The sequence below is a fragment of the Triturus cristatus genome, chromosome 9, assembly GCF_964204655.1.
Source record: "Triturus cristatus chromosome 9, aTriCri1.1, whole genome shotgun sequence".
NCBI classification, from domain to species: Eukaryota; Metazoa; Chordata; class Amphibia; order Caudata; family Salamandridae; genus Triturus; species Triturus cristatus.
In genome coordinates, this window is record NC_140592.1 from 1,264,417,542 (window position 1) to 1,264,430,561 (window position 13,020).

The window sequence follows — 13,020 nt, forward strand, 5'->3', positions numbered from 1 at the left end:
AAAATAAATTATAGAGCGAATGCCGATGCTTCATCTTTGTGTATATTAACATAACCCCAGAACCTTGTGTTCACAACAGTAGGTGTGCTCTTCCCTTGGTGTATTTTTTTAATTATTTTTAAACAGAAATAAAAAGTCACTCGACCCCATAAAAGACGTGAAAACTATAAAACTAACAAAAGCAGTTTCACTCCAATGAGAAACTGATTTAGAAAGGTAAACATTGGGGTTACTGTCCTGAGAAGCCGGTGCACCAGCAAATGGGGTGCAGCCGTGTAAAAACACCCCGACACAACAAATGTAACAAGAGCGAGCTAAGGCCGAGTCCTCACCCCAGAAGCAGGCGGGAATCGCTTGCCCTGAAGAGACTTTCATCCTACCAAGGGCTTCCGTTCCTTCAACCCCTAAACGGCCGCGCGCGCTCACCAGTGCAAGGAAACCAATCCCAGGGTCCGGCTTCTCGTGGACTTCGTTCAAATCTGCAGAGCTTCTTTCGCCCTCGGAGCAGTTCGACCTGCCCAATGGCCCAAAGCTGCATGGGCCAAGTTTGGGCCAAACTGACGGACATGATTGGCATTTTTGCAAGGCGGGTGCCAGGGGGCTCACAAAGAGCAAGAGTTCCCTGGATGTTGAATGGTCCTGGGGGGAAAGTTTCATCACTCACGTATGGCACAGACCATGCAGCATGCAATGAAGAACAGCGAGGACACGCTACACTCTAGTGTGTCACATGACAACAAAGATGCTTTCCCTTGACCACTTGGAAAGTGATCTGTAAATGTGCACTTAGAGGTCAGAGACCGCTATCGGCTGTACTACTTGCAACCAGAAATAGAAGATTGGTCTGGAGGCGCGCGCGCGCAAGTGGCGACAGCGACTGCGTAAAGTGGACTTCTTCATAACTTCAGCAAAGAAAGGAAACTGCAGCAGAGAATGAATAAAGGACCCAAAACAAAAAAACAGTCACATTGAGTTTGTATGACTTTATTACTTGCGGAAACTAATTCAAAGTACTCTAGTAGAACTCCGTGCGATTTCTATCTTCAAACTAAGAGTCTGTCACCGCTTCTTCACCTGAGACCCCTGGGGCCCACAGGGGATTAGGATTAAACGCCTTCCAAACAAGCATTTGCAATGCAATAGGTCTCGCATTTACGCAAGTTTGAGCTATTGGCACTGTAAATGGCAACGACTTTTATTTATGTTTTGGTTTTCAAAACATAAATAAAAGGCATTGTCATTTACAATGTCAGTAGCTTAAACTTCGTAAATGCGAGACCTATTGCATTGCAAATGCTTATTAATGTATGTTGTACTTTTTGGGTGCCTTTGAATGACAGACTAAAGATTTTATGAGGACTGTAAATTTTGCCAAAACATGGGCTGGTAAGACCTCTCCTGCTGTGTGCTACAGCACGGCGTGGTACAGTGCGTTCTCTGATGTTTGGTAAACAGATAATTCTATGTACAGAGGCCTCGGTTTCTTCTAACCTCCCACTCTGTAAAAAACAAACAGCAAGTACAGGTAGTATCCGATTCCTCCTGGTAAGTGTATGGCCAGTGCATGCCCATGCTTTCATACTCTGAGAGAAACTGCAAGGCTCAGTGTCTTTTGCGATCAGTTAAAGTTTTTGTGAAGCTAATATGTCCCACAGGATGCTACTGGGATATGGCACATAGATGGGTCAGTCACTGTGCACAGCCATTAGCTTGGGTTCTATACTGGCAGGGAAGGAGTAGAACTTATTCAATTTGTAAGCTAAGCCAATGAGCAATGTGCTGTAGAGCCAAAAGGGATCAAACTCAGATAGTGATAGATCAGTCAGACCTCCAAACCTTACCAACTAGAGGTACTGATAAAGAAATCTGAGACAGGAAACTGGAAACAGTGTGCCAGCTGGGCTTGTAACTTCATATCATCAATCTAGAAACAGCCTATCTATTTAACAGGAAATAGAAGTGTCAAGTAAATTACTGGATTATTAGCTGGATTTATTTGCATGCAGCAGACAAGAAGTCAGCACCGAACACCACAGTAAACAAGCTTTTCAAATTTCCGATCATCAGTAATTTGTACTATTATGCAAATATAGGATTCTGGCGACGTGAAGCACGGGTCAGAAAAACTTCACAAACTGAACAAAGCTCCATACATTCAACAGAGACAAAAATGTTTGTCATTGAGCAATGTGTTTTTAAATACCTCTGTGGTGCAGGGTAGCAAACATTCCCATTCGTAATTTATTTTAAATACAATTTTCTAGTGTCCATTGCTCGTGTGTTTACGAGGTATGGGGTCATTCCCTCGTGTATTTCCATATGTGAATCAGAACTCATCCTTGTAGTCACCGAGACAGGACCCAAGCAAACAAACAACAAAATAATGCAGCAAATGCTTTTTGAAAGGTAAGGCGTAGAATGTTAGAAAAGAGGAACAGAGTGGGTGTATCGAATTTGCTCGAGACCATCAAGTGACCGAATTATGTAAGAGAGTCTTCCATTCTCATAACCATCTTTCACTTTCAAAAAACCCTTTCCCAGGCAGATTGGGGTGCCGCTATAAATGCAGAGCCCCAGCATACAAGATGAAGCTCCTGTGCATTCGTTCACTGGATACAGCTGGCAGCAAACGAGTAAATGAAGGGTGAGAGGACAATTCACCAGTCTTCCCCTCAGTCCGATCTATAACCGGGCACACCCGACCTCTCCGTAACTAAACTCACTGTATCGAGCACCTATGTGTGCCTTCATTGTAGGATGAACAGAATACCTCCCAACACAAAAAAAAAAAAAAAAATGTTTTTTTAAAGTCTTCATCATCACTAAGCCCCAGCTGGATGCCTTCCTTTGACGCTGATTCCCCGACCCAGCCTCCTCCTGGGGGGTTACCCAGATATTAGTTTTAACTCCTTCAATCCCCACTCCTTTAGACAACCGCTTTGTATTTTTCAGTAGTCGTCTGAGCTGCCAAAGTGCATGGTTTCTGCCTTGAAAGTATTGACAGTGCCAAAATTAACCTCTCAAGAGTTAGGGCAGATTCGAATTGAGGTATTTAACTGAGATACGAGGCCATTCGCGACCATTAGGAGTGGACTCTCAATTGTAAATAAGCCCCCAGAGACAATAATGTGCAAACTCGCCCGTTGAAGTTTGACAGATCCTGTAACAAAGTTGAGTTGCTAAATGTAAAACGCGTTATTTGCAACAGCCATGCCATATTTTGGGGAGTCTGGCAGTCAGGATGCATGGAATAAGACAAAGATCAAGAAAAACCCGCATCCTGAAAACGTGAGTTATTTGAAAACTCACTGCAAGCCACTGACACCATGCGCGCAGCTGTGATAAAAAGCATGCAGCGGTTACCTAAGCATACTGGAGAAAGTGGGAACACTGTGCGCTTTGCGCCACAGACACTCACCCACTTCTCAGACAAGGAGGGGAAAAAACGAACTTGATGGACCTTAAACATTTTACGTAAACCCTATTTACCCCACGAGCAGAGCTCCAAAATATTACATTTAAAAATACGGCGGGCCCCTTCGCCTGTGGGCACGGCACATGGGTGACTGCCCTGTGAAAAAGTCCGGGGATGGGGCACGGTCAGACGCGTGGCTGAGACACCCGATTCTACCCCAGTTCTCCCCTCCTTCTCACAGCCAAACGCCTCTCCGGCTATCTCTCCTAGTTCCCGTCCACGCCAGGCCAGCTTCCCGCTGGCGATCTGCACATATACCTGGCTGAGTGGCTGGCAGCCGTACAGTGCTAGATTTTTTCGGAATAGCATTTAAAACGGCTTCCATACAGCGCTATACACAACACATAATTGCGCGAATCCCATTGACATCTGCTTCATTACAGTTCGGCTCAGCAGCTTATTTGTATTAACAAACACCACAAGACGCGCGTTGCACTGCCACCCTCGAGCGCGGAGAGATCACCTGTTGCACGGGTCCTGTCGCTGGCGCGAGCTTGGCCGGAGCCTGCAAAAAAGCACTTCCTATCCTTCCCTTTAACTTTCGCCCTTGCGTGCGTAAACAGATAAAACGTGGCAGTCGCCGGGGCCTCTTCACTGCCAAAAAAAACAAGCAAAACAGAAAGCAGCTCCGGGCTGGGGAGGAGACCTGGGAGGCGAGGGCTGCCCGCGCATGCGCAGTACCTGTTACTTTCGCGTGCAGCCGGTGTGGGAGCTGAAGTCCCGGGTCCCAGGAGGGGGCCCGGGTGAAGAGCGGCAGATAGCAGTGCGGGGCTCTCATGCATAAGGAGAGAGCCCCGCGTCGTGCTGGCAGTAGTGGAGCTGGAGTGCTCCGGAAGCCGCCGTTCAGAAGGATTCCCCCCGCAGACCGGGTGAGTGGGATTCTCCATATGTAGAAAGTGAAACTAAATGCTGGCTTGCGAGGGAAGAGGGACAGGAGATGTGCACGCCGCGTGGCTGTAAGCGCGTACACCAACTCAAATCCGCCAAAAGCCTGCGCGTGCACATCTCCTGTCCCCCTTCCGAGGCAAGTCAGCAACACTAGATCTCGCCGAAAGCAGCGCTCCGCGCTGCGTTCGCAGACGAGACCTAAAAAAGTCCCCAATGAAAGAAAGCCTTCCTGCGACTTCTGCCTCAAGCAGGATTCACGCACTGGCCTCTTTCAGGGAAGAGAAGCCTTCCGTTGCAGGCGGGGAAGCTATTTTACCAAGAGGGAGTCGAGACCATGGTTAGATCTCTTGGGGCTGGCTTGGTGCAGCCATAAAGGGAGACCAATGCCAGGGAGGCTCAGACCTGTTGCACCTTTTGGATTCTGAACACTCGGAACGAAGGTGAACCGTGTCCTGTAAAGAGCCTCGCTGAGAGGGGACGTGTGTTCAACGCCTCCAACCCGAGGCAGATTAGACAATCACAGCAGAGTTCACTTCATCTAAACTGATGCAACCACTCTAAAGGCAGGGACTGGCTCCAAGTGTGCCCTGGATTAGAAAGCTCCTTTGAGGGCTAGAGAAGACAGTCTCTTCCGAGAGACAAAACTCAGAGGGCCCAGGTCGAGGCAGGAAAGGCCTGCCTGCTGTCGACCTTTGTAGCCTGTGGCTTGCAAGGGAGGGAGGTCCAGGAAACAGAAGGGTTGCTTAGCAATACAGCGAAGACTGCACTTTTGGCTGTGAACCCAAAGATGTTCCTTTATCCCACATTAACCCGTGGCCTTGTGTCCGAGGCCCTTCACCGGAAGTCTGCAGCCCCGGGGGAAAGTTACAAAACTGGTACCTGCAGACCAGCGTTTGGAGAATCCGTCTGAAGAGGATTGTTGCTTCCAGTTTGATCAGAGTAAACAGCCTTTTTTCTGGCACACTTCCTTTGAAAACTGAACTTTTTTTAAAAACATTTCATCTTGGGGGCAGTTTCAGTGCTAGAAGTGAATGCACTGCAGCTCTATAGACATTTTTGAAAAGCACAGCCAGGGCACGGTGCTACCGTCATTCTTCACCGTCGCCGAGACCTTTAAATTAGGCCTGGGCGGTAAATTCCGTTCCGTTCGCGGAATTTGCGGAAATTTGGGTAATTTCGCGTTCCGCGGAGAACGCGAAATTGCAAGAAATCTACGTTCCGCAACTTCGTGAAATTTTTTGCTTGTTCGCGTTCTCAATATGCGTGTTCGCGAGATATTTCACCCCGAGCACGCAAACAGCGATCGCGAACAGGAAAAAAGTATCGCCAACAAGCAATTCCGCGTGTTCGCGGAATTTCTGCATGTTCGCGGAGATTTTTTACCGTTTCGCGGAGATTTGCGTAACGCGATTGCGCAAATTCCGCCCACCCCTACTTTAAATGCAACAACAAAAAAATTCGGATTCATTGTTTTTTAAATATTGTTTCATACCCGCTTTAGGATTGCTTCGCTTTGGTGTCATCTTTAAATATCTAAGTTGCTTTCCTCGTAAGTAAATAGGTTTGGACATGTGAATGTGTTTATTTCTCCACTTTAACATTGTTTCAGTGCTTCTTCGTACTCGAGACGCACTTTCACTGAAGGAAATAGGACTTTTCACAGAGACAAGCTTTTACTTCTAGGTACCATAACTTTGTGAGTGGTCAGACACATTTCACACAAAGATTGAGGCCTCCTCTCCTCATCAATCACATTTACTACAACCTGAACCAAAGATACCCGGAACAATACAGCTACAAAACCAACGAAAAGGATAGAGAAAATTAAAAAAAAACTGAAAATAAATTAAAATAAAAAAATAAATAAAACAGAAAATGTAGCTAATCAGGTCTGACAGAAGGTTTATGGCACAGGCTAGGAGGAAACATCCCGTATTTCTTTTCACTAACATTTGTCTGACACATTCAGATGTATTGATCATGGATGTTGTTAGGTTGTGCCTATGTTCCTTGGTCATCTCCAATTCACAATTCTTAACTGAATACCACCTTCCCCTGGTGCAACTGCTCCCTTTTGATTTCTATGTGCATCGGATGGATTGCTCAGAGTCCCCTGCTCCCCACCCCCAAATGTTTTTCGCAATGTTGGATCACAATCGCAGACCCTCGCGAGGATGCCTCCATCCCGGTGATGTGGCTAGCACATGATCTAGCCACTGAACCCTATGAGTGAACCCCCCCATCAGACAGCAAGAGAGCAGAGACCAAGGACAGCTTCCAAGCCATGCACTTGCCCGGTTGGTCGCAGTGAGGACTTTCTCCAGAAACCTCAGCCATTCCAGCAGGTACTCGGCCTTCTGGAGTTCTCCAAGCTGACGATACGCCTCCTCGTTCAGCAGCATGCTGTGGGCCACCTCCATGATGTGGCCGAGGCCCCTTCACTGCCTCCTCAACCGGTCAGAGCGCTCTGCTTCAGAGGTGGCATGGGAAGGGATGCCCCTGAAAACAACAGAAAACATATTTTGAATACATTTTATAATGCTAGATAGATAAAGCAGGAGTGAAAGAAATCTTAATAGACCGCACAGTACATTTTGAAAATGTTTCACTGCATGAAAGGAAACAGAATACAAACTGAGAAGGCACAGCCGAATGACAACCATCATCATCATCATCAGTCTTTATTCGATTTAAAAGAAGAATCATAAAAGACAAGCATAAATACAAACAATACATTTGAGATACATTAAAATATTTAGAATAAATAGTTTACAAATTCTTTTTTAAAAGACATTAAACTAGTCAGAATGACAACAAATGTGATAAAAAGACCCCCTTCAGCTATATTAATTTGAGGGAACAATTAATTAAGGTATGCACTAAGTAACAGCAAGTTCGGATTTGTGGTGGGGGATTTTCAGGGGGTTGGCACAAGCTTTCGCCCTTAGGGACCATGCCCAACCCAAGAATTTAGCCATCGGAATAGCAATAGTTGGGGAAGTGTTGGTGCATAAGATTCTTAAAGCAACAACACTGCTCCTAGTGCCCAAATTTCTACACAGTGGTGACAACCACACTCGTCTAGGAGGAGCTAGCACAGGACAAACAAACAAGAAATGGGCAATAGATTATGCCTGCAACCCGCAGGCAGGGCAAGTTACCTCTCGGGGGCTAGACCACCTGCCTGTGAGGGACTTAAGCGGTAGAGAACCTACTCTGAGCTGAAAGTAGAGTTTCCTGTCTCTGGGATGCACGATCAAGTCCCAAAATTGTTCAAGAGCAGGCGTGATCTTGACCTCTAGATAGCGGCTGGCCATCCCATTAGGGTTAGCTTGACTCCACACCGGTCGCTCGACACATTCCCAGTAAATAACTTTTATGGTTTTCTTTGTGGGAAACTGAGCAGTTGCTGGGTCGCTCCATAACCCCACCATGCCCATTAGTGTCAGGGTCTGGCGGAGCTGCCTCAGCCAATCGATTTTGTGAAAAACATCTGACACAACAACATCCATGAGCCCTTGGGCATACAGGCTGAGCTCAGGAGTAGTCCAGAGCCTTCGCCAGTATAAAACCGGACGAAGTCTTGCAATGTCCACGATAGCCCTCTTACCCAACTCATACCTTAATGGAACCATAGGGGAGCTCTGGGGGAGGTTTGTTATGCCGCGAAGAAATGAATTTTCGGCTAAGGCTAATGGGACCAGCCGATTAAACCCCCATAGTTCTGCCCCATACAAAGGTGAACCCAAGCCCTTTGCCTCATAAACTTGAAGCACAGGTTTTACGGGCTTGGTAAAAGATTTTTTGTGTTCTTTAATTAGGGCTCCCGAGATTTGCCTGAGTTTCAGGGCGGCTACCTCTATATGCTTATCCCATTTGTTACTACTGGTTATGTGTATGCCCAAATAAACAAAATTGGGGACCATTTCTATTGGTTGCCCGTCCAGAAAGAACTTTCTCCCTCTAAAACTTGGATGCGGATTGAAGGCCATGAGTTTCGTCTTAGCCACGTTCACCTCCAATCCGTGGCCAAGGCAGAAATCCTCAAAGACTAGTAGAGCTTTCTGTAAGCCACTTGGGGTTTTTGATACGATGAGCGTATCATTCGCAAACATTAGTATCGGGGTGGTTACTCCAGCAAGCTTTGGAGCATCAGTAGTGGCGCTGAGCATAGATTGAGCTATCCCGTTGATATACAGGGAGAAGAGGGTAGGGGCCATAGTGCAGCCTTGCCGCACCCCTCGTTCAACCGGGAATTCTGGGGTGACTTCGCCCGCACCTCCCCACTGGATTTTAGCAACGTTCGAGTCATGGAGTCTCTTGATCAGGGTCAGAATTTCCACTGGAAGCCCTAGTTTTTCGAGTACCACCCACAACCGATGGCGAGGGACAAGGTCAAAGGCAGCTCTTAGGTCCACAAAGGCTACATAGAGACTGTCTTTCCCCATGATAACTACTTTCCAGTGGAGTTGTACAAATCGAAAGACCTGATCCAGTGTACTGGTTGACTTACGGAAACCAGCTTGAAAGGGAGAGAGGATCTGATTATCATCAACCCATGTTAACAGCTGGTTCAGAATCATTCTCCCAATGACCTTCTGCATGGTATCGATTAAGCTTATTGGTCGATAATTCCCATGGAGGGTTCTATCGCCCTTTTTAAACACGGGAATTATAACATCCCCCCCCCAGGATTTTGGGACAGGGGCGCCTACAGCAATAGCATTTGCCAGAGAGGTAATGTATTCGCTCCAAGTCTTTTTGTTGTGGAGGAAAAGATCAGATGGGATCCCGTCCGGTCCTGGAGCTCGCCCAGCAGCTATAGATCGTAAAGGCAATAAAGTATCATTGGTGCTGAATGGACCACTGGAGAAGAAAACAAGGGGTATCTCCCCTGCAGGATTTATCTGGGACTCGCATGCATATTGGGGTCTGAAATAATTTACCCAATCTTCTTGTGAAACATGGTTTGGGGGGCGGTCAGGTAACCCACCCCTGCCCCACTTAACAATGTTCCAGAATAGCCGTGAGTCCCTCGCGTCGCTGGCATCCTTTAAGTCCGACCAGTATAGCTCGTCCCAGTTCTTTTTAGCCTGAGCTATACATTTTTTGTACGATTGGCGGGCTTCCCTCACGCAATCAGTGTCACCGCTGGAGAGAGCTGTAGTAAGATTAATTCTGGCACTTTTGCAATCCTTGTCATACCACCGTAGGCGCTTTGGGGGGAGTCGATTATTTTTCCTGACAGGTTTAAGGAAAAACTGTCGTAATTCCTCAAAAAATGTTTCATGAATACCGGTGATTAGTGAGATACCTGAATCTATAAATCTACAGCTTTCAAACTCCACTACTGCTTTGGACAACAAGTTGTCAATTATATCAACAACTTTACCATTAGTCTTTACCATATTCCACTTAAGCCTACGCATATCATTGGAGGGAAATATTTCTGGTGGCTTGAGTATCGTCTCCTCTATTTCAGCGTCTCCATTTAACCACCAGCAATGCGTTACGCATAGGGGGTTATGGTCACTTTCAGGTCTAGGTTCGACTACCATGTCTTTTACATGCTGCCATAACCTCATGCCGCAGAGGACATAATCAATTCTGCTCCTGTGACGGCCATTGTCAAAGGTGTTAGCCCCTTCCTTGTCCCCTAGAGTTCTTCCATTCAAGCCCTCAAGCCTCTTTCAAAACAGAGAGCATTGACCTGCACTACGATCTCAGACCAACGTTTTATTGGGTCTATGTCGAGGCCCGGGATCCCCCAAAACTGATCTTCCTCGGGGTCAAGTCCCCAACAGGAGTCTGGATTTAGAAGCGGTTCAAAAGTTACATTCAGATCCCCCACAACAAGCACTCCCCTCTCACATGAGTGCTGGGCGATGAGGGAATCCAATGCAACCAAAGTCCTGGACTTTGCCCCGTTAGTCCCACGCAGGTACAAGTTATAAATATCCACGTCACCCACTAGATCCAAGGATAACCTGACCAATTGAATGTCAGGAGACCCTGTGTGGATTTCATTGACAACCATTATGAAGGGGTTTCAAGTGCGAGACTCAAGTAAGGCAGAGTTTAGCAGGATTTTCTTCATTAGGGCATCTAGTTGCATGGATGTATTGCAGGCGGAAGGTCTTTGGTATCAGGTTGCATTGAAAGTCACTTGAAGCTGCCATGTCCATGGATCTGAGCACCTCAAAGTCGTTTGAAGCATGAAAGGGGAGCGCCTGCCTCAAGATATACCTGCCCCTGGTGTATTTCAGACACCTCCTCAATGTCACCAGGTGAGCCTGGAGTCCAGACTGGCTGAACCCGCTCTTTGCTGAATGTACACTTCCGCCCATCTTGGGCTGACCTTCGCAATACTGACCACGGAAGAGGCCAGGACATACTCGGGAGCCGGATTCAAAGTGCTATTTCCCAGTCTGGTCTCTGTTCCGTTAAACATGTTCGTCTGAGATAAACTTGTATTTTTTTTTATGCTGTTTCCCGGTAGCTCAAATTTATTATTAACAGTATTGCTATCTTGAGAGCTTTATGTGTGTCACTTGAAATCTCCCCTCACAGTGGTAACGAAGTTCCCACACCGCAATATAGCTTCATATATCACTTTTGGGGGGGCATGTAACACCTTTGTAAATCACCCGAATATATTACAAGTCCCTCGTTTACTAATTGACCTGTTTGAATATGCCTCTGCCAATCTGCGATTGCCCCAGCAAACTTTCTTGAAATCCACATTTTCTGTGTTCTCCAAAATGAAAGATAACATGACTAACAAATTATTACATTGTGTATTTATAGAGCAGTTGTGTGCAGAGGCCTCTCTTCACTTCACAGAGACACAATCATTAAACCTTTCGAAAGACGCTCCCTAAAAACCTAAGAGTGCCCAGGGAAAAAGACTGGGAGATGCTGAATTATTAAAGCCAGGTTCTCAGCTAGCGTCTAAATCGGAGGAAATGTGTTCCTCCCACAAACTCAAAGGGAGAGTGTGTCACAGTTTGGCAGGTGAGGTAGGGAAAGCTTGGCCAATCATAAGGTAATGTTCTGGCCCTAGAGGTGGCGAGCAAGAATTGGTTTGCAGATCGAAGGGAGCGGCTGATGATAAAGACCACCTGAGATCGAATGGACAGACAGCGTCAAGATCAAAGTGCGAACATCATCATATGGGATCTTCTGCAGTTTTTGTAAGCACTTATATCGCAGTATTCGAAAGCGTTACAGTCTAAGATTTTGTCTGGAGATTCATGGTAGACTGCACTGGCATTAGCAGGAGACTCAATCACCGTGTTCACTAACTGCATATGTAAAGAGGTGAGAATCTTTAGAAGACAGAAGCGGGGGAAACAGACACGGGTCAGATTTATGGATTAGGCTTCCAGGGAGAGGAGGCTGTCCAAAAGCACTCATTACTTGTACACCACTGTCAGAGGCTCAGAGGGCTGCCCGCCACATCTGGCCATAGGTTAGTGCACCACTATTGTACAGAGGAAGCACAGGTCATTAAGATTTGGGCTGATCTCGAGAAAGGTGTTTGCCATCCATCCCAGACAATGACGAGGCCTCCATTAATGGCCTTGTGTTTTGACCGGCAGACTCTTGAACATTATACAAGTTAAAGATACGCAGAGTATTGCTAGAATACTTGTAAAAGCATTGGCCTGCTCGGTGGAGCAACTGGGTAAGGAGCCACATGTACTTGTTTTTTTATTTTGTAATATTTTTTTAAAGTATTTTTTTTATTGAAAAAAGGTATGTAAACAATCAAAGCACAGCATTGCTCAGATGATCTATAAAGCACAGTTTGATTACACAACAAAAGCTCATTGCACAGTACAATATAATTGTCACTTGCAATCACATACTATCCAACTTCAGCAGTAGCAACATCTATGCCCCGTGGTGGGTTACATATATCCCCCACCCGAAATGTGTTCCAAGACCCCCAGATGTGTGACCATTTCTTCGGGCACCCCCTGAAGACATAGATAAGAACCTCCGTCACCATACACCAGTCCATTACCCTGGCCCAATCGGCAAAACTAGGTGGGTTCGGGGCCCTCCACATCTGCGCGATATTCCGCTTCGCCACCATGAAACCCAAAGTAACCCAAATTTTCTCTTTAGCGCCAAGGTCTGTGGGGTCCCATATATTCAGTAAAATCAATTTGATGTTGCACTGTATTTGCTGTCCCAATACCTCCTCCATCATGCGTGCCACCCCCTCCCAATACTTTTGTATTGAAGCACATTCCCAAAGGGTGTGAATAAAGGTGCCCTCTTGCCCACAGTTTGGTGCACAGCCACTGTCTTGGGCGTAACCCATATGGACCAATGAGGGTCCAGACAAGTACGTCCTATGAAGGATTTTTAGCTGGACCAATCGGAGTCTAGAGGAAATGGCGACTTCACGTGGAGATGCCAGTGCCGCCCGCCATTCCTCGTCGTCCAGCCCGGCCACATTGTGGTCCCATTTACTTCTCAGACGATCAGGCAACTGGGCATGTTGTTAATGAGCTTCTTTTATATGAGAGCTATAGCCTTTTCAGGCAAATCCCCATCTAGTATCCTATCTTCTAGCGGAGAGGACTCAGGGAGATCAACCCCTTTTGGGAGAGCTGCAAGCAAAGCGTGTCTAATTTGGAGATACC

At 46.5% G+C, this 13,020-nt stretch overlaps 1 protein-coding gene across 4 annotated transcripts in view; it reads right to left on the bottom strand.

Annotated features, from left to right (window-relative positions):
- Positions 1-13,020, bottom strand: part of HEATR5A (HEAT repeat containing 5A) — a 399,007-nt gene that overhangs the window by 356,828 nt on the left and 29,159 nt on the right. For all 4 annotated transcript variants that reach the window (XM_085627402.1, XM_085627405.1, XM_085627403.1 and 1 more), the window contains exon 2: positions 6,658-6,862. In XM_085627402.1, coding sequence (XP_085483528.1) covers positions 6,658-6,783 — 126 coding nt within the window. In that variant the 5' untranslated portion in view covers positions 6,784-6,862. The remainder of the gene's footprint in view (positions 1-6,657; positions 6,863-13,020) is intronic.